Source organism: Podarcis melisellensis, assembly GCF_964234715.1.
Source record: "Podarcis melisellensis genome assembly, chromosome: 14".
Lineage (NCBI taxonomy): Eukaryota > Metazoa > Chordata > Lepidosauria > Squamata > Lacertidae > Podarcis > Podarcis melisellensis.
In genome coordinates this window covers 13,431,167-13,456,595 of record NC_138546.1, presented here as the reverse complement: position 1 = coordinate 13,456,595, position 25,429 = coordinate 13,431,167, and the positions used below count along the sequence as shown (strand labels likewise).

Below are 25,429 nucleotides of genomic sequence, written 5' to 3'. Positions count from 1 at the left end.
GGATGCTCTGCAGGGCATTTCAGCCCTGCTCCCAACTAACACTGGGCGATATATCAATATATCACTGGGCGATATATCAATATATCTCGCCCAGGACCAGTATGTGAGGGTAGACTGCGATGACAACTTCACTCAGCATCATTGCTCTTGAGTCCCTCTGCCGCCCAGCATGTTGAGGAAGAAATAAACTAGTCAGGAGCTGGAGGCAGAGGGACTCAAGTGGCAGCGGATTCACCGGCGATATACCACTGGTGAAACTGCAATCGCACTCTGCCCCTGAATTGGCAACTGCCACCAGTTCGCAGTTTATCACCAAACTCTGGTGTTTGGAAGCCTCTGCCACCTTGTTGGTTTTTGAGAACTTCCACAGATGTTGCTTAGGGCACTGTCAAATTTCCACATTGTTCAGTGGTTTCAAACCCATCCTGAAGCAGATACACATTACCTGTAGAGAGAGGACTTGGTTTTCATTGTTTATTCCCCCCCCCCCCCGCTTCTTTCTATCTTAGGTCAAAACCTTGGAATACATCAAGAAGCAAAGCAAACACCCTGAGCTGAGCCATTTTACCGATCTGGCTGCAAGACTTCCTCTGCAGTCAAGGACCTGACAAATCATAGCCTCCTGAACCTGGATGTACTGGAGGGTCCTTCTCTAAGGCCTATAAACCCCCCAGGCTGCATCTTAGGCTATTATCGGAGTTCAATATCTCTTTTTCATTTTGTAGAGTCCCTTGGTGCGTGACAGATTTATTTGGTCAGAGACAGAAGGAAAATGTGTTCTGACAGTGCCATCATTTTTGAAATGAGGTTTTGTTTCCCCACTGCACAGCCACTAACCATTAAAAGGTGATTTAAATGCTAACTGGGGGTCGGTGAAACAGTATTTTACAATTTCAGACTGGAAATAACTTTTCTATCCAAATCTGATGGCGCTGTAAAGAAAAGAGGAGAGATAACTTGTGCCAGCATGTTTGAGCAATGTCTTTTGAGTGCTGCAGCCTTTGAAAAGATGGGCTTGTACATCTGATTAACAGGGCGCTGTTACTCAGCGTTCATCTTGAATATACCTCTCAGAACACCTTGCTGTTGGGCCTTTTTTTTATTTTAAAGCATCATGTAAATGGAGAGATTCTTGAGCGTTTGTGGTAGACCTTGAGAAATACTTGGAAGCAAATGTGTCCGGGAAGCTTTGGTGGCTAAGCTCAAAATGCATCGCTGTATTTAAAAAAAGATCTAATCATGGATACATCACATTTGTATTCATTCCCATTACCGAACTTTGCAAGCAGTGCTTAGCCTGCTATTTTGTAATCATTAGGCACACATTATTATGCTGCATAACCCAGCCTTCATTTGCCTTTTGATTGTAAGCCCATGTGAGCAGCTTGAGCTTTTTATTTAAAAATTCTTTAAATTACTAGTTAACACATCCCTTGGAGAATGGGCGAGCAGCGTATTAAAATGGATGGGGTGTAGCTTTTTTCAGTTCAGCACCAGCAATGTACATGATGCCTTAGAGAGGCAAAAATGGAAAGGTCCCTGCCTGCAAAGAGCTTGCTCTTTCCAAATGGACAATTTGGGGAAACACAGGAAAGATGAATGCGGACAGATGTGATCATACAAGGTACACTGAAAGCCATGCAGAGAAGGTGAGTTTTGAGGAGGGATCTGAGAAGGAAAAGAGGCAACGCTCATATAAAGACCACACCTCTGTTTGAGAAAGTTTCACATACGGGGCCAGAAAGGGAGCATAATTGTTTATTTTGAGGATTTTGAACCAGCCCTTGAACTAAACGATTCTCTAGGTGGTTTAGAGAACAAGTTGTTGTAATACGAAAGCTCACCTCTGCAAACCCAGGTCATGAGACGAGCCTGCGGGATTAAGCCAAAGGCTCATTTAGTCCAGCCTCCTGTTCTCACAGTGGCCAACCAATGCCAATGGGAACCCCCAATCAGCACATCGCTCTCCCCAGCAACCAGTATTCTGAGGCATACAAGCTCCAGCAGTGGAGGTAGAATGTAGCCATGGCTGGGCAGCCTTTAATTCTATGGCTCATGGCACAAGCCAGTGTGTACCTCCCTTTGGTTTCATAGCTCAAGAACACCAGGAGGTTGCAGCAGAGCTGTCCTTTCTGGCATTGAGGGAGGAAGCAAGGTCCCTGCAGCTGCTCTTGACTTGCTGTGATATTCTTCCCAGAAGGCAAAGGCTCCAGTCTCCCTGTGACCCTTGGTCGCCCTGACCATTGGCAGAGTCCAGTGTGCCTCCCTTTGGCTCTGCAGTACCAGGGAATCTGGTTGCTACATCAGGCCTGTGTTAAACAGCAAGTGGCCTTTGTGTAGCTGAGGGTGCAGGAACTGGGGTAGCAGAGGTGACAGTGAGAAGCCAGGGCCAAAACAGGGTGCAGTAATATTGTGAAGAGCTTTAAAAGGGTAAGGGGCACAATTACTAGAGTATCCCTGCAATGTTCTTAAGGATAACTCTGCTGCCCAGACCTTTTCATTTTCAAGAAAAAAAGTTGGGATTTGGTGGTCCTGTATGGTAAGAGGTTTCTGCTACAATAAAGCACTGTGCACAGTGCCCTTTGGTAGCATCGCTGCCATGAGGTCATTGCATGTCCTTGCAGGAGTAAACGTATTTGTTGCTGGTGTTGCATTGGAAATATCAGCCATAGAGGTTTGCTCGTAATTCTGTTTAAACAAATGGAATCTCACCCATGCTCAGTGGAACATGGAGAGAAACATAATGAAAGACAAGTTGTTTAAGCTGTCTGTCTGTAAGCTTTGCTTATACAATGAGTCGTGTAGGAAGGAGCACCATGTATCTGAGGACAGAAGAAAGCGAGGCAGAGAGAACAAGGATGCTGGAAACTAGGAATGAGTTCAAAAACGGGACAAATCAAAGTCAGCTGCTGTTAAGGTAGTGGTTGCTAGGGGCCTAGTAAGTGCATAGTGTATAAAAGGGGGGGGGGGTGAGAAGACTTGCTGAGCCATTTTGCCAAGCAGAATTCTACTGCCTTAATAATACTAGCAGCCACCAAGGAAGCTGTGGGCAGAAAGCTGAGGGGAAGCTATTATGCTTGCAGAACAAGCAAACATCTTTTGGGCAGAATGCAATTTGGATGCATCACCATTGCCATGTGAGGACAAAATAGATTGCAGTAGGTGGAGGGGAAGGGATGGGTGTGATCTGGCATATTTGCAGATGAACCAACTCACAAGTCAGTTGGGCAAACCCAATGCAGAATGTTTTATGCAAACAAGTAACATGGGACTTCATGGCTTCTAGACTAAAGTTGTTGTTTTTAAATGGCAGCTCTAATAGGAATATAGATCTATTAAATATTGGGGTTTGGAACTATTGCAGATATCTGGCCACCTATGAGGTAGGTTGCCAGCTTGGTGGAGGGGGGGTGGAGGCAAGAGCAGGTCTGCTCTTGTGCCTTTGAAAGTTGATATTCAGAGTTCAGGAACTTGAGGCTTTGCTAGATATAGGGGGGGGGGGAATCAGTTGCTGCTTCCTGCAGACCAAACTGCTCTTAAAGAGACAGGGACAGGTGCAGCTTCAACAGCTGGCAAGCCAACAGAAGGATAGGTAAATCCTATCGACCCCCTGGCTGAGGCAGTAGAGACTTGCCAGTGCCCAACCGTCGCGCATACTGTCAATCTTTCTGCAACCCTCAGCATACTAGTATCAACTCATCAAAACTGCCAATCACCACTTAATTAGAACTGCTTTCTGTTTTCTTGAGTGTGGCTTTATGCTTGTGAGGATTCTGGACACTCCAGATGTTGTTGGACTCTTAACTTCCGACAGCCCAGCTTGGCCAATGGGAAGGAGTGCTGCTGTAGTCCAGCCACAGCCCCTTTGGGGCAACCCAGAAACTGCATGCCGGCAGTGGGCGGGATCAGAGGAAAAGTAGGCAGAGTGACTAATGCAAATTTTACTTTTGCCCAGTAGGCTAGTTTCTATGCACACTCCCCCCTCCATTCAGAAAAGCAAGAAGGTGTAACATGTAATCAAGCAACTTGCGTACTGGAACTCTTCCTACCATGCAGGGGAGGGATTATACAGTGCAGGCTGGAACAGGACTGGCTTGTGATCTCGATTTGTAACATACAGGAATGTCATGAGTTTCCTGTTCATTGTGACTTCAACTCATGATACAGTAAGAGCCATGGCTGTTTTCCCCAGCTAATTCTTTTCAGGGGGAAAAGATGCAGTGCAGCTCTGGCATGGCTTCAGCTTGAACCGAGAACAAGCTTACAAAAGAAGGGCCTGTTTTAGCTCTCCTTGCCCTGTCCACTCAGAAGATTCCCATTCACCCCCCACTAAAGAGAAAAAGATGCAAGTTCCCTGTATCTTTCTCCCTACAGATAAAACAGTAGATGGATGGGAGAGTGGGATTACTGTTGACAAGGAAGGGATTAAACAGTTCCCAGACCCAAAGCTACTCGTAGCTATTTCACCTACCTCCACCACCCAGTCATTTCAGCTGAACAGCAGGTGAACATCAGGTGAGACTAATACAATGAATAACATAAGAAACAAAAGCAGCAATAAAATGCAGTTAAAAGTCACTATGAATATTTACTGTGATGGATGTGCCGCCTTCAACCACAAACCAACAGACATGCCACGAATCACCTGAAGCTTTGCAGACCACTGATGGCCCACAGAGCAGTTTGGGAACCCCTGACTGTACCTAGAAAGCAACTACGACGAAAAACTTCTGTGATTATTCCAAAAAGGGGTGGATCGTATTTTGAGACATCTCATGCCAACTATTGGTTGTGGATTTTTATTTTTATTTTAAAAAATAACCGACTTAGACATGGAAGCCCTGGATGCTGGAAGTATCCCAAACGCTCTGTGAAACCTGAATGGGACACTGCTGCATAGATCATTTTATGCATGGCTTTTCATAAAGTCTCTTGAAGTCTGACCAAGTCAGATGACGCAGGGTTTCAAGTGCACTGCTTATTTAAATTGTACTTTGCATGTTCTCCTGACTATCGGGCAACAGATGTGTCAATCAAAAGGCAGCAGCCGACATTTCATTTCTGGACATCTTTTGTTCAGCTATTTGGGAGCATGGTAAGACATACCGTATTTTTTGCTCTATAAGACTCACTTTTCCCCTCCTAAAAAGTAAGGGGAAATGTGTGTGCGTCTTATGGAGCGAATGCAGGCTGCACAGCTATCCCAGAAGCCGGAACAGCAAGAGGGATTGCTGCTTTCACTGCACAGTGATCCCTCTTCTTGTTCTGGCTCCTGAGATTCAGAATATTTTTTTCTTGTTTTCATCCTCCAAAAACTAGGTGTGTCTTATGGTCTGGTGCGTCTTATAGAGCGAAAAATACGGTAGTTAACCCAGCTTCTGCTGCTTCAGCCTGTTCAGACCCATGTCTCTCCTGAACTCAGCCATGGGCATTCTGTCACTACAGTGGTACCTCCCCCAGAAGAAACACTGTTAAGGAAACCAAACATGATTTAGGAAAGCCTCCCTGATAGTTCAGTCTTCAAATTTTATAGATCTTGATGCAAATTTATCTATGTGCACCTGCTTCTGAATGGGAGGCTGAAATCCAAGGCCGATGCCTCTGTGGTGCTTCCAAGCTAACGCCTTCTCAAATTCAGTCTGTAGCTTCTGCTGCAGGTTCTGCTCTTTGCTCTTGTCCAAAGCCATGTTCAGCTTGGAGGCATGTGTTGGAGGACCTTGGACTGGTACAGGACCCTTCTTAAATCCACCCATCAGCCGGAGGAACTTGGTTTTTTGCTCTGAATTTTCAAAGGTTGCTGTGGTCCACTGGCCAAAATGGACATCCTGAAATGCAAGGCGCAAGTGTGGATTAGTGCCCCAAAGGACCTAAATCAAGTTTATTAGCCAACCAAATGCAGGTTATAGCCAAAGAAGGAAAACAGGAGAACAGTGTGATGCAGGGGTACATGTTCACAGTGCTCCAACTCAACCACTAAGATTGTCTGATGGTGGTTCCTCACATCCCTGAGGTTCAGTCAGGGACCAAGCCCTTAGTGTGGCAGGCCCTGCCCTATGGAACTCCCTGCCACCAGAGGATTGACAGGAACCCCACCCCCCCCGCGCCTCCTTTCAGATGTTTCCTGAAAACTCTTAACACAGACAGGCCTCTCAAATGTTTATTTTTCTATCCTCTTCCCACTCATTTTTATTGATCTTACTGCAATTTCGTATGGTGTCTACTATTTTGCTGTATTCTTATGAAATGTAGAATCTATATATATATATATTTTAAATGTACTGGGCACTGCACTGTCTTTTCATGCTAGAAGATGGCACATGCCTTATGGCCTGAGCAAGACAGCAAAGGCTGCATCTCAGTAAGCATACCTTCTGCGAAGTACAGGATTGTCTATATAAATATATCAATGCAAATAAGTGAGGAAGGTGCAGGAGGCAGAGAGGCACAGGCCAGAACTAGTAACAGCTTAGCGCAGGCGTGAGGACCATTTGGCCCTCCAGATTGCTGCCGAACAACAATTCCCAACAGCCCCAGCCAGTACAAGCAATGGTCAGGGATGGTGAGTGTTGTAGTTCTGCAGTATCTGGAGGGTTAGAGATTCCCCACACCAGGCTCAGTGGTAGAGTATGTGCTTTGCAGACAGAGGTTCCCAGACTCAAATTCTTTAAAAGGGTCAGGAAGCAGGAGATGGGGAAGACGCCCTTTTCTGAGACCTGAAGAGCCACGGCCAGTCAGAATAGCTAATACTGGGCTAGATGAACAATAAGGCAGCTTCCTATGCATCTATTTAGTTATGAATCACTTCCCTTAAAACAGTCCAAAGCCACTTAACAGTAAAAAACATCAAGACAATAAAAGCGTTGTGTTCAAACAATTTCAAGTCCAACACAAATAAAGATTGGGATTATAATCTCCCTTTAAGTGGCTCGTTTGGAAGAGGAAACGGGTGCCAAAGAAGACAAGTGAGACAGTGCCTATCTGATATGTAAAGAGAGGGAGTTACAAAGCGTAGGTGCCATGCTAAAGGCCTGATTCCTGCATTGTACGATGTCCAGATAAGGTGGTATCTGGAGGAGGGCCTCACCTGCAGAGCGCAGTGCTCTGTTGGGTATACAAGAGGGAGAGATGATTCAAGAGAATAAATGTTCTCCTTGTTTTGCCCTTCCTTTCCATCCCCCTCCCCACATTTACGCACACATGCATTGCCTCTCCCTCTCACCCTCCCCAATCCCTCCCCCTGCTTCCTCTCACCATCAGTAGGTGACAGCAACAGCAGTCAAAACAAAAGAGGCAGCAACAGCCCTCCAGGCATTCCCAGGGTACCAACAGAAAGACAGGAGAGATGTTCTCTGAACCACTGCCTTCTGATTTTTCATTTCCTACCATGCCCAACTCTTCTTTCCAATTGTCTAGACTTCCTCCATTCTCAGCTTCTGCACCCAGACATGTCAGCTTACAAACAATTAATTCTACTTAGCGGTGGTGGTGGTGAGATTCGTGCAGGCGTAAGAACAGCTTTTCCAAACCCTGCAATTTTGGAGGTTAACTCTGAGCAGCTCTCCAACATGTCTTTATTTTTCCCTACCCTTTTTAGCTGGCTTTTTGTGAAGCTTGCCATTGGGCTGTCACTCCTGTTCTTTCAGGTGCTAATGCATTCTGATAGGCCGTCACCAAGGGATTGGGATTCCCTGCATAAATGTCAGCTGGAGGACAACTCTACAGCCATCTAGACATTTGCACATTTAAAGCACAGCTGGGCATTTACAAAAAAAAACCCCAAACTGTCCAGCTTCCTTCACCTGAAATACCCTACAACTCTTTTAGAGGTTGCAAGCATCCACCTGGCATTCCAGTTTTAACGACAAGCTGAAACATTTGCAGAGGAGGATGACCACGATGGAAACCAAGCCTTATGAGAAATAGTTGAAGGAGCTGGGTATGTTTAACCTGAAGAGAAGACTTGAAAGGAAACAGTCACCTTTAAATATCTGAAGAGGTGTCAAATGAAGATGGAGCAAGTTTGTTTTCTGCTGCTCTAGACCAGGCTTCCACAAACTCGGCCCTCCAGATGTTTTGAGACTACAATCCCCATCATCCCTGACCACTGGTCCTGCTAGCTAAGGATCATGGGAGTTGTAGGCCAAAAATCATCTGGAGGGCCAAATTTGAGGAAGCCTGCTCTAGATGGTAGAATCTATACCAATGGATTCAGATTACAAGAAAGAAGATTCCAACCAAACATAGAGTTTGAAGGCACCACGAGGTTCATCTAGTCCAATCCTCTGCAGTGCAACAATCTTTTGCCCAATGTGGCGCTTGAACCCACAATCCTGAGATGAATAGTGTCATCCTCTACCAACTGAGCTATCCTAGCAGTCACTAGGAATAACTTTATGATTGTAAGACCTATTTGACAGGGGGTGGGCTATCTTGGAAGGTGCCGGACTCTCCTTCACTGGAGGCTTATAAACAGATGTTGAATGGTCATCTGTCAGGGGTTCTTTAGCTGTGATTCCTGCACTGCTGAGGGTTGAACTACTAGACGGCCCTTGGGGGTTCCTTCCACCTCTACAATTCTATGATACTATAACTGAATAGGACTAGCCAGGGCAGCAAATGTAGTCTACCATCCAGGCAGTGACCAGAGGCAGGCCAGCTTATTTTCAGCACGTACCTTTAGACTAGGCATACCTTCACTGTCGGAGGCACTACGCCTCTCAATATCAGTAGGAATCATAAACAGGGAGAGTGCAGTTCAGCTCCTGCTTGCATGGTTCCAATAGGTATCTGAATGCTGCCCATTGTGAGACCAGGATGCTGGATCAGGTGGGTCACTGGCCTGATCCAACAGAGGCTCTTATGCTCTTACACAGAAGTGATAATTCAGAGAGGAAATCTGTCATGTGTGAAGTGGCCCTTTGAGACAGCTGGACTTCTAATGTGAGCAGATGCCAATCAATACCCAAGATGGCCTATTCACCTAAAGTACAGAAACCTTTTAACGCCCCTCTTGGCAATTTAAGACTCAATTTCCCCATCTAAGTCAGCAAACACAGAGAACCTCAATTGTGCCATTACTCCAGCTCCCAAGACAGCCTAGCTCATTTCCGCCAGGGATTTGGGGACCACATTCTTCAAAGGGGGCAACTGCCTCCTGCAGTTAAGAGTATTAGATGGTGCAGTCCACTAAATGAAGGGAAAAGGTAGGCTCCCTCAGATTCTCTACCTCTGACTGGTCATCTTATGCAGTCATGGAGAAAAGAAACATGGCAGTGCTAATCAGAGCGTGACAGCTATGTCCAAGGGCTAGTGTTATTTATATTCCACAGCAAACAGAAACAAACAAACACACAAAAATTCTACAGCAAAGATATCATAACTAATTCCATTAAGGGACTATCGGAGCAAAAATGCTATTTTTCAGGATTAATAACTGGAATCACAGTTTTCTGGAGGTCAGAGTGCTCTGGTTTCAGCATCTCTAAAGACTGGACTCATTTGTTCTACAGCATGACCTCAAGTTTCCAATCAGATGAGAGATTGGCATGCCAAACCACAGACATGACTAGCATCGCAAGCCAACCACAGGGGAGGGCTGCTTTGTCCTTGCTACCTGGGCTCTTGCAGAGCTTGTGCTTACCGATTCTCCCTCTTCCTTGACAGTCTTCATTTTGCCAGATTCCCTGTCAATCTCTTCTTGGAGAGCCTGCCGTCTCAACTGCCATGGAAAAATGGGGAAAATATGTGCATGAGGGCAAAAAAAAATTTTTTTGATTGTAAAACTGGTTAGAAACGTCAAGAAGTTGAGGGGAGAAGTGTCCAAAATGTTACTTGCAGGAAAGAAAAGGCACAATTTCAACCCTTTTACACATACAAGAATTTGCGAAGGTAAAAAGCATCTGCAAGACAAGCAGTTCTCAAATACACAAATGCACAGAAAAGATGTTTTCCAGACTGGGAGGCTACATTTACTTGGCTCTGAGAACACTGCAGGTAGTGGATGACCTCAAACTGTGTACATGGAAAAGAGTGGCAATGAAGGAGGGATGATAAAATACCCATGGAAACAATCAGACATTTTGAACCCTTTTGGCATTATCCAGTTGCCCTCCCCAGCCAGCTACTCCAGTTTCAAAATTCCCTTGCATCAGAGATGGGCAACCTTCCCAGTGCCTCCTGGATACATTTCCAGAGTGCCCGAAATACCACTCTCCTGTTCTAAAGTAGGTGCCTGTAGCCATAAAAAAAAGTGCAAGTAAGCTTGACAAAACAAAGGGGGCTTATCAGGAAGACCAGGAAAGAAGAAGAGCAAGTGGAGGTGGGGAGAGGACAAATCTGAAAGCCTCAGGACTTCTAAACTCATCTCATTCACAAAGGACCAACACATATGAATACAGCACTTGGGGAGTAAGGCTGGCTTTGCACATCTGATGCTGTGCCCAGAATTACAGAACTACCACAGAGCAAGAATAGGTGGCCAAAGCAGCAGAACTGCAGGTGGTGCCTGAAGCCGAGTCCTTCCATGGTTAGAGTCGTGAAACACAATTATCTGCTAGATAACAGGTCCCCTTCTTGATACAATTCTCAATTTACAAAGGATCATTCAATCTTATCCTAAAACCGCCACTTCTCTCACACTGGAGTTGCCCAAACAACAGCTTGGTTCAGATGACCGATTAAACTACAGTTTATGGGTTATACGTGACTGGTGGGAACAAGCTGCGTCAACTCTGAGGCTGCATGCTCTCACTTCCCGCTCTTCCATCTTTGTACGAGAAGTGGAAGAGGGGACCGTGTGAGCCCAAAACTCACCACAGTTTGATTGTCTAAACTATGGCTGATCAATCAGTAACTGTTTTGTATGTGAAATGCTTTAAACACAGATGTTCTTGTTGAAAATGTGGTGATAATGACTAGGAGCATAATCCACAACCTACATAAGTCTGAGCCACATAGTCACTAAGCCGAAAGCCACATAGTCACTAACTGGGAAGCAGCACATAAAAGTCTGGCATAGCCCAAGATGGGCATCCCGAGAGGGCAGGACATGCAGATGAGATCCTGCTTCACCACGTCCATGTGAGCCAAACACAGAACATTATCCAAATCAGACTAATATGTGCCACAATAAGTCTCCAAAAGAGCCACAAAAGAATAAGGTTGTACCTTGTCTATTTGTATTTCATCACAGTTTCCTTTCTTAAACGCCACCACTTTTATTTCTTCATCCCCTTCCTGAAAAACAAGAGTACACATTTTGAGTATCACCGGGAAAACCCGCTCATGTTTAAGCGTGATATGGTTAGCATTCCACATTATACCAAAAGAATGGTATAAAAATGGAAGATTAAAGGAATAGCACAGAGTGGCTATTGGAGCCCTGCCATCTTTTCATGACGTTACTGGTAGCCATGGCTAAGATAAGATCAGACCCAAAGCTCATCTAGCCCAACATTCTGTTCCCCCCTGTGGCCAAAAAGATGGCAACAGGAAGTTCACAAACAGGAGAACAAAAAACACCCTCACACTTGTGATCTCCAGCAACTGATGTCTGAATGCATACCATCTCTGATATTGGAAGCAAGAAAGCCATCATATGGCTATTAGTCACCAACAGTCTTATCCTTCACAAATGTGTCTGATCCCCCTTTAAGGCTGTCCAAATTGGTGGGTATCACCACATTATTGTGGTAGTAGAGAAAGAACAGATAACTGAAAGGAGAGGTCATAAGCGCCCCAAAGAACCTGTGTGGCGTAGTGCTTGGAACATCAGACTAGGACCTGAAAGACCGGGGTTCAAATCCCAACTCAAACATGAGTGGGGATTTGAAATCCCCACTTCTTACATTTCTCCATGGTAAGAACTGTGTATTTATTTCTACTCTCTGCTTCCAAGTTTATTTATCCTGTCCTCTTATCCCAAAAGTCTTTGGTGAGGAGCTTTATGACAAAAGGTTTTCAAAAATTTAAAGACACAATGTTGACTGGGTCACCCCTACTTACATTCTCAAAAAATGCTAAAAGTTTCAAATCCTCATTCAGCCATGAATTTTGGGTGAACTACACTTTCCCAGCCCAACCCAACCTACCTAGAGGTCCCGGGCCCTAAGGAAGTTAGATTAGCCTCAACCAGAGCCAGGGCCTTTCCAACGCTGGCTCCGGCCTGGTGGAACGCTCTGTCTCATGAGACCAGGACCCTGCAGGATCGGATTTCTTTCCACAGGGCCTGTAAGACAGAGTTGTTCCGCCTAGCCTTTGGCTTAGAATCAATTTGATTCCCTCCCCCTCTTTCTTTTTTCCTTTCTCCTCCTGTGAAGAGGCTGCATCTTAATGTTTTAATGTAGTATTTTAATCTTGTTTTTAAGTTCTATTTTAATCAACTTGTTTTTATTATTGGTTGTTAGCCACCCTGAGCCCGGTCTTGGCTGGGGAGGGCGGGGTATAAATAAAATTTATTATTATTATTATCCCATCGGGCACTCGTGATGCTAAAATGGGGGCAGGGGAGGGCAAGGGAGAGGGAAGCAGAATCACACATGACACTCTGACCTTACTGGAGGACAGGTGGGATAAAAACAAACTACATAAGAAATGGCAAATAGCAAGTTCTATTTAGAAGCTACCTTTGCTTCTTGTTTAATCTTTGCTTTCTTGAAACTGGGCTGTTCTTCACAGGCTTTGGCACCTCTGTTTTCCCGGTCCTTCTTCTTTTTCTTCTTGATGTGCTGCCTGCTGTCATTTTCAGATCTGCCATCTTCCCAGCTCACTACATGGTCTTGCGCCTTTTTGGATTTGGGGGCTTTCTTAGTCCTCTTTGTTGCTGACCAGCTCTCATTTGTAGCCACATCTCCATCATCTTCCAAGAGAGCTGGATGATCGCTTGCAACTTTAGTTTGGGTTTTCCTCTTCTTCATTTTCTTCTTCTTCTTCACTTGGCTGTCTCGTTCAGAGTTTGAAATCAGACCTGTTTCCTCCTTGCCATTGCTTGGCTTTGTTTTAGATTTTTGTTTTGGTTGGCTTTCAATAGAAACACAAGACTGATTTTCCTGATTATCCTCTGATGTCAGAAGAGGTTGCTTTCTTTTCTTTTTCTTCCTCTTCTTCTTCATTACTTTGCTTTCTTCTTCTGATACATTGGCTGTGCCCTCTAGATGCTGTTGAAAAGCAAGAGCTCGCCTCTTGCAACCTAATTCTTCTTCTAACTGGTGTACAGTGTTGGCAATACCTTTTTCTTTTAAACAGCAAACTTTTTTTTCCTTTACAATATCCCTGTCACCTGCAGCATTTCGGACAAGAGTCTGAAACATTGTCTCCTGGGAAATGGTTTTTTGTTTTTTGGAGATGTGTTTTACAGGCTCATCCTCATCTTCTCCACTAAGCTGTATTGCACAGTGAGCAGGTTTGTGTTTTTTCTTTTTCTTCTTTTTCTTTGCAGGAAATCCATCACCAACTCCATCACTCTCTGGAATATCCCTTTTGCGTTTCTTACTAATGAAAAAAGGGGCTTCCTGCTGTTCTATTGGCAGCTCTTTACTAGAAATCTCACAATCACCATCTTGATCACAAGAAAATCTTTGTGTTGCTTTTCTCTTGAGCTTCTTAGGCATTTCAACAGTTTCTTTTAATAATTCTGAATCTGAACTGCTTTCTATAACAATAGGAAGGTTTGTACCACCTTTGCTCTTCAATTTGGAAGCATTTTTCTTCATTGACTCTATCTGATCTGAACCCTCTCCATTTACCAAGCACTTCTTTTTCTTTGCCTTGACTTTGGTTTGTAAATCATAATAAGCCATTTTCTTCTATTATAACAACTGCCTGGTTTCTAACCATAGCGTTAACTTTATTATTTATAAGCACAGATCTATCAGTTTTGTTCCTTGCATCCTTTATGACTATTCTGAAAAACAAAAAGCAGACACCCATTTACCAAGTAGTAACTTACCACAGTGGTATCATTATAGTTTAGCAAGATGTGAACAAGCTTAGCCTCCCTCCAGGTTTGTGTGTTCCTCTCTCCCTTCTCCCATGAGAAGAATAATGCTTTTTTGCAGAAACACATTAGGCTACTAATAATTTATCAGCAACTTGAGACACGGTCTCTCTTTTTTTGGCAGCCATTTCCATGCTTGACACATTTTCTGCTGCAGGGGAAGCAGATGATCTCTACACTCTTAAATAAGTTAAATAAGTAGCACTGTCCTTCACTGCAAGCAATTCCAGTGACATTCTTTGTTACAGCGGACTGTGGGCATACAGCCAAATTAGAGAGCTTTAAATGGGAATTATGCAATTTCATGAAGGATAAGGTGGCCAATGGCAACTAGTCATGATTTCTGTATGTACTATATCCAGAATCAGAGGCAACAGGCCTCTGAATGACCATTTCTGAGATGACAACAACAGGAGTGTTTTTACTCTCATGTCCTGCTTGCCATAGGCATCCAAATGGCTGCTGTAAATATAAGATGCCTTCCAACCCTTCAATTCTATGATAGTTGGGCACTTGGACTGATCCAGCATGGCTCCTCCTGTGCTCTTATATTTAACAGTGCAAAAGGAGTCAGACAGGAAGGTATACAGAAATAAATAGTGTTAAAGGCACATATTCACGAACACTTCATACATATTGGGTCTCTTTCCCCCCATCTTATCACACAACTCCATGTGGACAAACAATATGCGTTCCCACCCTTATTTATTAGGTAAGATTTCTTCCTTTTCCTTTACCAAAAGGTGACTTACAGCAATAAAATGTGTAATTATAAATCAAATAAAACAGTTACAACCCTATGCAAGTGTAAAGATAACAAAAACAGTTCTACATAGAAAACAATTAAAAACAACTTCGTATTTTTAAAAAAACAACAACAGGTAAAAATAGTTCAGATGCAGGCTGGAATAAGGACCTCAATTTAAAAGGCTTGTTGGATGGTCAACAAGACAGCAGATGCCATAAAGACAGCAGAGGCAGCACTTGCCTAGTAGTTAATGGCAGAGAATTCAAAGGGGGGGTGCCACCACGCTAAAGGCCCTGTGGGACAGACCTCCTGTAAAGATGGTACCTGCATGAAGCCCTCTTCGGAAGAGCACAGTGGCTGGCTGGGCATATATGGGGTGTGTCAATCTTTTAGGTATCCTGGTCTCAAACCAGGAGCGGCAACAGAAGAACAAGTCTTTTCTGTAGCGGCTCCATGTTTGTGGAACACTCTCCCCCAGAGAAGCTTATTCATTTTTCATACAATTTATACACTGCTTGTTTGTTCTTTTGAAAGCTGTTTACAAAAAGACAAAACAATAAAATCGAAAAGCAAATAAATCACGACCATGCTTTTAAAACCATACTTTGTTGCATCTCTTTAGGCAAGCAGAATTGAGTCAGTGGCTCATATGCTTCTGGTTTGTACTCTTTATAAAAAGATTTGAGGTTATTACCCCTCTATTATTGTCTACGCTGGGTTGCCCAACTACTGCTACTGTCCCCTTTCTTTTAGCAGATCAAGATGATCAGGTGACAGCAAAAACTGCAAGGTTTTTAGCGGGGGCAATTAGAATAAGGTCTATTATTTGATTATTGATGTAACCTCCCCAAAAATGTATTTTCTATACTTAAGTTTTCACCTCTCTCGTCAGTATGTTTTATTTTATTGCTATGACTAGTGTGGCTGATGCAAAATAAAGATTCTTCTGATTCTGATCAGGTGAAAATGTTTCTCTTCTCCCAGGCCTTTGGCTACTTACTTAAACCACCTGTGGCCTTTCAAAAAAAATGTGTGTGTGTGTGTGATTATTTTGTTTATTACGTTACGTATTCCTGCGTTGTTGTTGCTTTTTCTGCCGCCTTGAGACCCTGGGATGAAGGACGGTATAAAAAAATAAATGAAACTTAATGACATGGACATCAGGACTCTCCTAATCTTGCTGGACTCCCAACTCCCCCCACGGCAGCCTCGGCCATGAGCCACGCGGCCTGGGAGTCAGGAGAGCCGGGAGGCCGGCAGCATCTGGAAGGCCGCGGTTGTCCCCCCACCCCACCGCTGCTTGGGGGTCCCAGCCCTACGGAAGCCAAAGCCTCCCCTCACCCCACAGAAACCGACCCCTCCCTCTAGCCTTCTCCCCCCCCCCCACTCACCTGTCCCGAGGAAGGAAAGCGGGGCCCGTTGGCCTGCCTGCCTCCTCCTACGACCCCAGCTCCTTCCCTCCCCTACCTGGGCGCCGCTTCTCCGAAAGCCGCGAAAACACTTCGCCTCGCTCGGCCTGACCCGGAAAGGAAAACAGGCGGCGCGGCCTAGCGGGGAAACCGCCGCCGGGCGCCCGCGGCTTTGAGGTTGCCTAGCAACCGCTCCCCTTTCCTCCTCCTGCCGCGGCTGCTATGGAGGAACTCCCGGCCCCCAACCTCTGGGAGCAAATCTGCGCAGGTGGGAGACCCTCCTCTCCCCTCCCCCCCCCCGCGTTGCTCCCCTTTTGCCCGCATCTTCGGCAAAGGCCTCGGTGCAAATTGGGGGCGCGATCTATCCAGACCTTCTCTAGGAGCAGGGCCGCATTTAGGTTTGATGAGGCCCTAATACACTGAAGGTAAAGGGGCCCTTTAAATGTCCTGCTATCCTTTGTCAACAACAAATTGTCCCTGTTTTTTGTGTTGAATATATGCTATATGGTAATTTCTGGACCTAATAGGTCCATACACAACACAAACCACTGTTGCTGTATGTAGGTTTTATTTGTTTTGTTTTTTATCTTATACTTTGGAAATCTACATCCAGTTACCCCCCCCTTTAAATTTTTTGGGCCCCCCCTCCAAGAGAGTGGGGCCCTAAGCTATAGCTTTTTTAGCTTATACGGAAATCCGGCACTGCCTAGGAGCAACGAAAACATGACACTTTCACCCCCCTTTTCTTTCTCCCCCTCCCCAGAATTTGAAGCGATGCAGCCTCCCCTTCCTGACACTTTGGACCAGAAGAGGGAGGTTGCGCCCGAACCTAAGCAGGAGCCTGTAGTTACTTCACAGGTAAAGACAATTGCTGTGTGAAGAAGCACTTTTTGTTTGTTATCCATCCTGGATCTTTCAACATTCAGCTTCGTTTGGATGTCCATGCATCCTGGTGTTAGGAGAAAGTAAGAAACTCCCCCCCCACACACACTTTCTCCTTGCCACGTCTAATTTTCTAAACTTCTATCATGTCACCTCTGGCTCGCCTTTCCCCTCAACTGAAATGTCCCCAATTCTGTATGGATTCAGTTCCTCTCCCTTGGTGTCGATCCTCCAGCTTCAAAGGCACTGTATCAACGAATAGAGGCTGCAGCAGAACAAAAGATGGAGATTGGAGGCTGACCTCATGTCCTGCGCCTGGGCTCCCTGTAGGAAATGACTAGACATAGACTGTCAGTTTGATGTTTCCATTTGTTCATATCATTTGAATCTCTGCCATGAATTCAGGTAGAGACTGGAGATCTCTGTAGAATCGTGCCTTCCCCCTGGTAACCCAGAGATGTATACAGTGGTACCTTGGGTTACAGACGCTTTGGGTTACAGACTCTGCTAACCCAGAAATAGTACCTCGGGTTAAGAACTTTGCTTCAGGATGAGAACAGAAATCGTGCTCCGGCGGCAGCGGGAGACCCCGTTAGCTAAAGTGGTACCTCAGGTTAAGAACAGACCTCCAGAATGAATTAAGTTCTTAACCTGAGGTACCACTGTAATTTGTTATTGGTGCTGATAGTTGTTAGGAAACCCCTATTCCCCTTGCAGAGTTACAGTTCCCAAAGTGGTTTTAACAATCGGTCCCTCTTCTTAGGGAACTCTGGAAATTGAAGTTATGTAAAGCCAATAGGGATCTCCTATTGGCAGGGGGGACCCTGTTGTTGTTGCTGTCTCCAGCTACCACCCAGTTGGCACAGACCAAGGACACTGCCTTCTTGGTGGTGGTTTCCTTTTTCTTTTCTTTTTTTTGAAATGTCCTTCCTGGTGAGATGTGTCTGCCTCCCTCATTGACTTTCAAGAGAAAATTTAAAACATTCTTAGGTATTTCAGTTGGTTAGAGCATGGTGGTAATAACACCAAGGTTGCAGATTTGAACCCCATATGAGACACCTGTATATTCCTGCAGGGGGTTGGACTAGATGATCCTCAGAGCCCCTTCCAACTCTGCAGTTCTATGATTCCTGTTTGTCCAGGCATTTGATGGCTATGAGATATTGGCCATCACAGCCATGAAATTAATAATTGTGAGAATATACTACTGTTTTTAAATGTGTTTAGATGCTCTAAAAGTTTTAGATGGTTTTCAATTGTGTTTGAATGATTTAAAGGTGTTTTATTCTATATTAAATTGTACTGCTTTAACATTTATGTTTGCTACCCTAGGCTCTTCTAGAAAGAGGGGTGTGATACAAATTTAAGAAATGCACTTCAATAGCTCCAGGCTATGCTTTGAGTCTGGGTTCCTTTTTGGGATCAGCTTGTTAAAAATGTGTTGTTGTTGTTTTTGTAATTATACCAGGGTATTTATATTATTAAATTTGATTTTAAGGAGGCTCCTGTAGGTGTTGAAACTTCACCAGATTTGAGTGGGGATCAGAGCAGATCACCTCTTACTGATGAATCAATTGCTGCAAAGACCCCTTCTCTCCTTTCCCTACCAACATCACCTGAGCTGCCTGACCTAAAAACCTGTAAGTCAGAGTACAGCTTATTTATTATTTTTTATTAAATTTGTATATCACCCTTCATACGAAAATCATAGGGCGGTTCACAACATAAAGATACAAAATGAGAACACAAAATACATAATAAAAAACAAAAACAAACCAATAATTCCCCCTTCCAAAAGACATTTAAAAGGGCATAGAATGTTAATAAGCCAAAGGCCCAGTTAAAGAGAAACGTTTTTGCCTAGTGCCTAAAGATCTGTAATGTAGGCGCTAGTCAAGCCTTCCAAGGGAGAGAATTCCACTAATGAGGTGCCACCAAAGAAAAGGCCCGTTCTTGTGTTGCCACCATCTGGACCTCACATGAAGATGGGCCTCAGATGGTGATTGCAGGATCTGAGCCAGTTCACAAGGAGAGAGGCATTCCTTGAGGTATTGCGGTCCTGAGCCATTTAAGGTTAAAACCAACACTTTGAATTTGGCCTGGAAACTAATTGGCAGCCAGTGCAGTCGCACCAGGATTAGTGTAATATGCTCAAACTGCCTTGCCCCAGCAAGCAACCTGGACATACTTAATTAGAACTGTACTTTTGCAAGACAAAAAATTAGTAGTGAAATCAACCAGGGAGAGAAAGAAGAGAGACCCTGAACCTGGACATAATGGCTTGGCTATGATGTGTGAACACAAACAATATTGCTGCTTAAAAATGAATTCTCAAGAATAATTTTTGTCCAGGTACTCCAAGAGAATTATTGGAATGCTACATATTTCCTGTGCTTCTACCAGGAATGGCAGAACTGCTACATCAGGCTAAAAAGGAAAAATGTTTTGAGGTCAGTTTTCGGTGATTAATTTGTTTTCTGAAATGTAATGATTTCTTTTAAACTATTACTCTGTACCTACTTGACTGTAGTTCTCAAGACAGCTTATAGTATTATTATATACCAGCTTATAGTATTATTATGTAGCAGCCTTCCCCAGTCCAGCAACTGCAAGATGTTTTCAACAGCTTCCTTCATCCTTGACCATGTTGTCGGGCTGATGAGAGATGTCAGCCAAAACATCTGGAGAGCACCAGGTTGGGGGAGACTGGTCTATAGGATGGCCATGATAAGTGAAGTCTCTGTGTGCAAGAGCAGCTGTGCCTCCAAGTGCCAGACAAATAGCAGAGGATGAACATCACTATCCTGCATTGCTTGTGAATTTCTCCAGAAGGATCAGGCTAGCCTCTGTTGCATATAGAACACTGGGCTCCTGACAGATCTTTCTTTAGAAGATTCAGCCATTGATTATAGTCATAAGACCCAATATTTATTTTATATCCTGCCTTTTGATCTAGTGATCCCCAAAGTGGCTTACAACAGATTTCAATGACACACACACACAAAACAAGCCCTTAAACCAGGTGTGGGAAAACCTTTGGTCCTCTGTATGTTGCTGAACTACAACTCCTATCATCCCTGGCCTTTGGCCATGCTTGCTGGGACAGATAGAAGTTGCAGTTTGGCAACATATGGAGGTCCAGAGGTTCCCCAAACCTTCTTTAAACTCAATACATTCCCAGCAGCTCTTTGCACCGTGTCCAATGGGTGTGCTTTCCTTCTGTTCTGCAGTCCCAGGATAGTTGACTTATGGAGCTGAGTCTTGTTTCTGGCAGAGGCCAGACTGTGCATCCCTTCAGCTCTGCCACTTTTGGGGTGAAGCAAAAGCAGTCCTTGTGACATGAGATGAGCTGGCTGGATCAGGCCAGTGGCCCGTCTAGTCCCACATCCTGTTCTCACCATGGCCAACTAAATGGGAAGCTCACAAGCAGGACTCAAGCGCTATAACACTCTCCCCTCCCGTGGTTTCCATCAACTGGAATTCAGAAGCATGTAGAGGCGAAACACAGCCAACAGCATTAGTAGCCACCCATAGCTTGATTGTCTATGAATCAGCCGATAACTTGATTGTCCAGTCCTCTTCTAAAGCTATCCAAGCTGATGGCCATCGCTACGTCTTGTGAGAGTGAATTCTGTTGTTTAACTTTGGAGATTTTGATGGCCTTAGAGATCTGGATTCTGAAGCTGATCCCCTGGTTCCCCCTGTTAAGCACGCCCCAGCGTGGAAGTGCCGCAGCATGAGTAAGGTTTTAAGGTTGCTAGTTTGTTGTTTCCTGAGCCTGGCTCCTGGCCAATTAAGTATTTTGCGAAGAGCACATGCAGGCTGTAGCACATGCCTCATTAGTGTGTTGAAATTGAGGGTCCCCGCAGGTTTAATGATGGGCTTTGCAGAAGCTAACCTTATTAAGTCTTCATTTCTATTGTATTTATTCTTTGTTTTCTGACTGGCTTATCATAGTTAAGATGCAGCTATTAATGGTACATTGATTTCCAACCCCCCTTTTAAAACACATGCACACACGTAACAGCAGCACGTTCCTTTAAAGCAATAACAACTTGGGCAATCTGAAACTCGTTTCAAAATGACACCTGCAATTAAATAGCTGATAATAGAAGCCTAAGATCACTGTTGTGTATGTGTTTCTTTTGCAAAATTAGTCTCAATTGTATTAAACAGGGATGTAAAATGCATTTTTTTTGGTATGCGATCGACTTATCCTTGTTCTTTATTTAATTTTTATTATTTAAAATGCTCATCTGTTGCCTTTCTGTCTCTAATAACATTCAAGGCTTCAGTATGCAATATACATGTAAAACAAAGTAGTGACGATTAAAAGAAGTGCCACAAAAAGCAGGGGGAGGGAAAACTCAAAATAAGGTCAGCAGAGAAGCATGGAGAACTTTATGGTCTTACAGTCTCGTCCCATCTCTGAATGATAATGTGTATTACTGCACTTACTTAAACACACAGTCAACTACCTTGGCTTCATTAGGGAGTCCTCTTGCTCTTCCTACTGGGTCAGAGGGTGGGGAGTTGAATTCTGCCCCTAAGGCCTACCTTGATGGCGCTACCACTGTCAACAGCTTAGAGAATGGTCTGTATACAACTTGTATGTCATCTTATAGCTGAGTACACAACATATATTTAAAGCACTTTCTCCCCCATATAATCCTGGGAACTTGTGATGGGTGCTTGGAATTGTTGCCCTGTAAGGGACGCGGGTGGTGCTGTGGGTTAAACCACAGAGCCTGAGACTTGCCAATCAGAAGGTTGGCGGTTCGAATCCCCGCAACGGGGTGAGCTCCCGTTGCTCGGTCCCTGCACCTGCCAACCTAGCAGTTCGAAAGCACGTCAAAGTGCAAGTAGATAAATAGGTACCGCTCCAGCGGGAAGGGAAACGACGTTTCCGTGCAGTGCTCTGGTGTGCCAGAAGTGGCTTAGTCATGCTGACCACATAACCCGGAAGCGGTACGCCGGCTCCCTCGGCCAATAAAGCAAGATGAGCGCCGCAACCCCAGAGTCGGCCACGACTGGACCTAATGGTCAGGGGTCCCTTTACCTTTACCCTTAAGGGATAAACTACAGTTCCCAGGATTCTGGGGTGGGGTGGGGAATGTGCTTTAAATATATGGTATGTACACAGTCTATGCTAAATATTTTGAGAGTTGATGCTATTGTTTGCAAAGGAAAGAAAGCATAATTGTTACTTGTAATTGCCTTTTGAGGGGGGGATGAGGAGCTGTTCATCAAGATATTAGCATAATTTTTGCACCGTATTGTCTCCCAAGGCATAAAACAAAAGCGATAAAGAATGGAAAATTATTCTCATTGTGAAAATAGTTTCAAACACATCTGCTGGTTAACAATACACATTGTATAGAGGTTTCCTGTGCATATCCGGATTTGTTCAGTATCACACAGCTGTGCCAAAAACTTCATTTACTATTTTATTTTCTGGCTGAGAAACTCCTGGAGCTTGAAAAATAGATGGGGGCTACCTAGTTTGTAGATGGGGTTCCTAGTCTGTGATTTCATGAGCTTCCTTGACGTTACATGTGTGACATAGCATAGAAGATAGATTGGGGAAAGCCGGGTTCAGCTCAGTTGGATACAAAGCTCTCTGACCACCCAGAACCGACTGTGCTGTCTGTTACTTTTTCAGCAAGGGACTTTCCTTCTCATTGACACTAGACGTGACCTAACGGGAGTTCGGCGATAACAACTCCCAATCATTCCATCTGTTTCCGATGTTCAGCCTGTGAGTGTGCTGCTTATGTAGCACAAGAGACAGGATTTGGCAGGCCGATGGAAACTCTCAAGTGTTGTTGAATCCTTTTTTTGTTGGGGGGGGGGGTTGAGCTAAAAGCAAAGAAATGGAAGTCTGGAGAAAGTTCCAATGCTTCTGTAGCATCAATGCGGCTTCTAAAAGCATCCAAGCAGCAGACATTCCATCAGGCTACAGCAAAGGGAGAGATGAGACAGCAGGGTCTACTCTGTTGCCATTGCTGAAATACCAGCTCCATCAGGCTCTTTCCTTTCTCCTGCCATCTACCAGCAGCTATTCCATCAGGATACAGCAGAAAGAGAGAGGGGAGAGCAGAGCCTACTCCATCAGCTCTACCAAAAAAGCAACTCCATCAAGCTCATTCCTATCATCTAGCAGTAGACATTCCATCAGGCTCCAGCAGCCGTTTCTCCTTCAGTCCTTTCTTATACCCTCATCAGAAGTTCATTATAAGAACTTTGTAACTTTTTAGAACTGGCTCCTGGATTTGCTTATATTCCTCTTCCCTTCTCAACCCCTTCATCTTTTCGTTGGTGTGTCTTTTAGATTGTAATCCTGAGGTCAGAGAACTGATTTGTTTGTTATTGATCTGGGAGCCTTTTTGGCTAAAGAGCGGGGGGGGGGGTGAAAAAGAAGAAGATTTAAATAAGTGAATAACAAATAAAACTTGGAGTTTCTCGACAGCCAGTAGTTGTTATTATACTGTATTGTTATTTTTCTGGCGAAGGAGCAAACTTTACTGTGAAGCAGCACACTGGGCAATTTTTCACCGGAAATATAAGATTTGACTTGTGAAGTGGGAGGGGATAGAGGAAAGCTTTTAAGTGTCTAGATTATTACTTTGGCTTAAAATAGACACGGTATTAAAAGACATGGTGAGAATTTACTCCCAGCCCATTGCATAATCCAGCAGGAAATTATCTCCCAAAAATCCTGATAGAAGTGAATGGCGTAAGAATGCAAGAGCCCTGCTGGATCAGGCCAAAGGCCCACCTAGTCCAACATCCTGTTCTCACAGTGACCAGCAAGGTGTCTATGGGACATCCACAAGCAGGATCCCTGCATTGCAGGGAATTGGACTAGATGACCATTGGGGTCCCTGCCAAGTCTATGATTTTATGACGGCCCTCTCTCCACTTGTGATCATTATTATTTATCAATTTTCATTCATCTGAAGATCAGAGGGTGGTTTACAGCATAAAAACACAAAATGAGAACACAAAATACCGCACGAACCAACCAATAACCTTTCCCCACCTCGGCACAAACACATTTAAAAGGTTACAGACAGTTCAATCAGCCAAAGGCCTGGTTATAAAGGAAAGGTTCTGCCTAATGCCTAAAGATATGTTACAAAGGTGCCAGATGAGCTCGTGCCACAAATGGGGAGACACCACAGAAAAGGCCTGTTTTCGTGTTGCTATCTTCTGGACCTTTTTTGGAGGGGTCACACGGAAAAGGACCTCAGATTATGATTGCAGGTTCCGGGTTGGTTAATATGAGGAGAGGCGCCACCAGGGGTTCAAATTTGGCCTGCAATATCGTTTCCACCTCTTCCCTCCCATTCCTTTTTCCCTAATGCATCCTGTCTTTTTTCTTTAGACTGCAAGGCTGAAGGCACGGACTACTGATTTTTGTAATGCACCCGGGAAGCCTTTTTGTCTGAAGAGTTGGGGCACAAATGCCTTGAATAAATAAGCAAGCCCCCCCTCCCCCCCCCGATGTCAGGGGTGCTGCTTTTGAGTCTCGCTCGCTGATGAGCACAGCCGCAGAGTAGAACCCTGGAGGTTTCCTTGCATTAACTCTCTTAATCCCCTCAATCCAAATGGCCTGTTCTTGGAAACTGTAATCCCAGGAAAGGATTTGCTTCTGCTTCCGTGTCATAAATATCAACTTAAGGGAACACATTTCTTTTACTTTCAGAGCGGGGTGGAATAAGAAGCAGCTTCCAATGGGGATTCCCACCCTCTAAAGCTGCTTGTAAATTCCAGCAGATAATGAAAGCCTAGCTAGGCCTTAATCCGGAGACATAGATAAAGAGCATGCAAGAGACTGCATGAGTTTCTGGCAGTGTTCTCCTTGGGTGCTCCAAACAATACAGAGCTGAGATGGGGAACCTGCAACCTGCGGCCTTCCATCTCATTTCATGTGGCCCTTGGTATAATCCGTCTTGCCAAACGCTGAAGCCACTCTTTCTTTCTGGACTGCCAATCATAGAATTGGAAGGGACCATGAGAATCATCTAGTCCAACCCCCTGCAATGCAGGAATCTTTTGTCCAACTTGGGGCTCGAACCCACGGCCCTGAGATTTAAGAGTCCCATGTTCTACCGAGTGAGCTATCCCAGACTTCCTCTTCTACCTCATGTGTGTGCTTGTGTCAGAAAGAGAGGAGGGATGCAGTGGAACAGAGAGGCGGGGAAATCTATGCAATCCTGCTAAGCAGGAGTGGAGAACCTTCCGGGGGCCACATGCCAGTTGTGGGCAGGGGCCAAAGTGGGTGGAGCAAGGAATGTAACTTCTATATTTATATAGTAGGCTAGTTTCTAAACACACACACACTCGCCTCTCTACCATTCTCCATCCAAGCAGGCCAGAAGTTCCAGGATGCAT

The 25,429-nt window shown here is 44.6% G+C and overlaps 3 protein-coding genes across 9 annotated transcripts in view; 2 read left to right on the top strand and 1 right to left on the bottom strand.

Moving 5' to 3' along the window:
* Positions 1–1,078, top strand: part of VPS35L (VPS35 endosomal protein sorting factor like) — an 83,307-nt gene extending 82,229 nt beyond the window's left edge. For all 4 annotated transcript variants that reach the window (XM_081888876.1, XM_081888873.1, XM_081888875.1 and 1 more), the window contains exon 31: positions 510–1,078. In XM_081888876.1, coding sequence (XP_081745002.1) covers positions 510–608 — 99 coding nt within the window. In that variant the 3' untranslated portion in view covers positions 609–1,078. The remainder of the gene's footprint in view (positions 1–509) is intronic.
* A 4,407-nt stretch (positions 1,079–5,485) lies between these two features.
* On the bottom strand, positions 5,486–13,898 carry KNOP1 (lysine rich nucleolar protein 1). The gene is given in 5 exon segments (XM_081888889.1): positions 5,486–5,825; positions 9,641–9,718; positions 11,167–11,235; positions 12,624–13,790; positions 13,792–13,898. Coding segments are annotated over 5 exon segments (1,668 nt in total). The 5' UTR covers positions 13,834–13,898; the 3' UTR covers positions 5,486–5,513.
* A 2,234-nt stretch (positions 13,899–16,132) lies between these two features.
* IQCK (IQ motif containing K) overlaps positions 16,133–25,429 on the top strand; it is a 31,467-nt gene continuing 22,170 nt past the window's right edge. For 3 of the 4 annotated variants that reach the window (XM_081888909.1, XM_081888910.1, XM_081888907.1), the window contains exons 1-4: positions 16,133–16,418; positions 16,914–17,008; positions 18,531–18,672; positions 19,385–19,482. In XM_081888909.1, the coding sequence (XP_081745035.1) occupies positions 16,373–16,418; positions 16,914–17,008; positions 18,531–18,672; positions 19,385–19,482 (381 nt within the window). In that variant the 5' untranslated portion in view covers positions 16,133–16,372. Of the gene's footprint in view, positions 16,419–16,441; positions 16,576–16,913; positions 17,009–18,530; positions 18,673–19,384; positions 19,483–25,429 lie in introns of those variants that run through there. The other variant, XM_081888908.1, reaches the window with a different exon arrangement.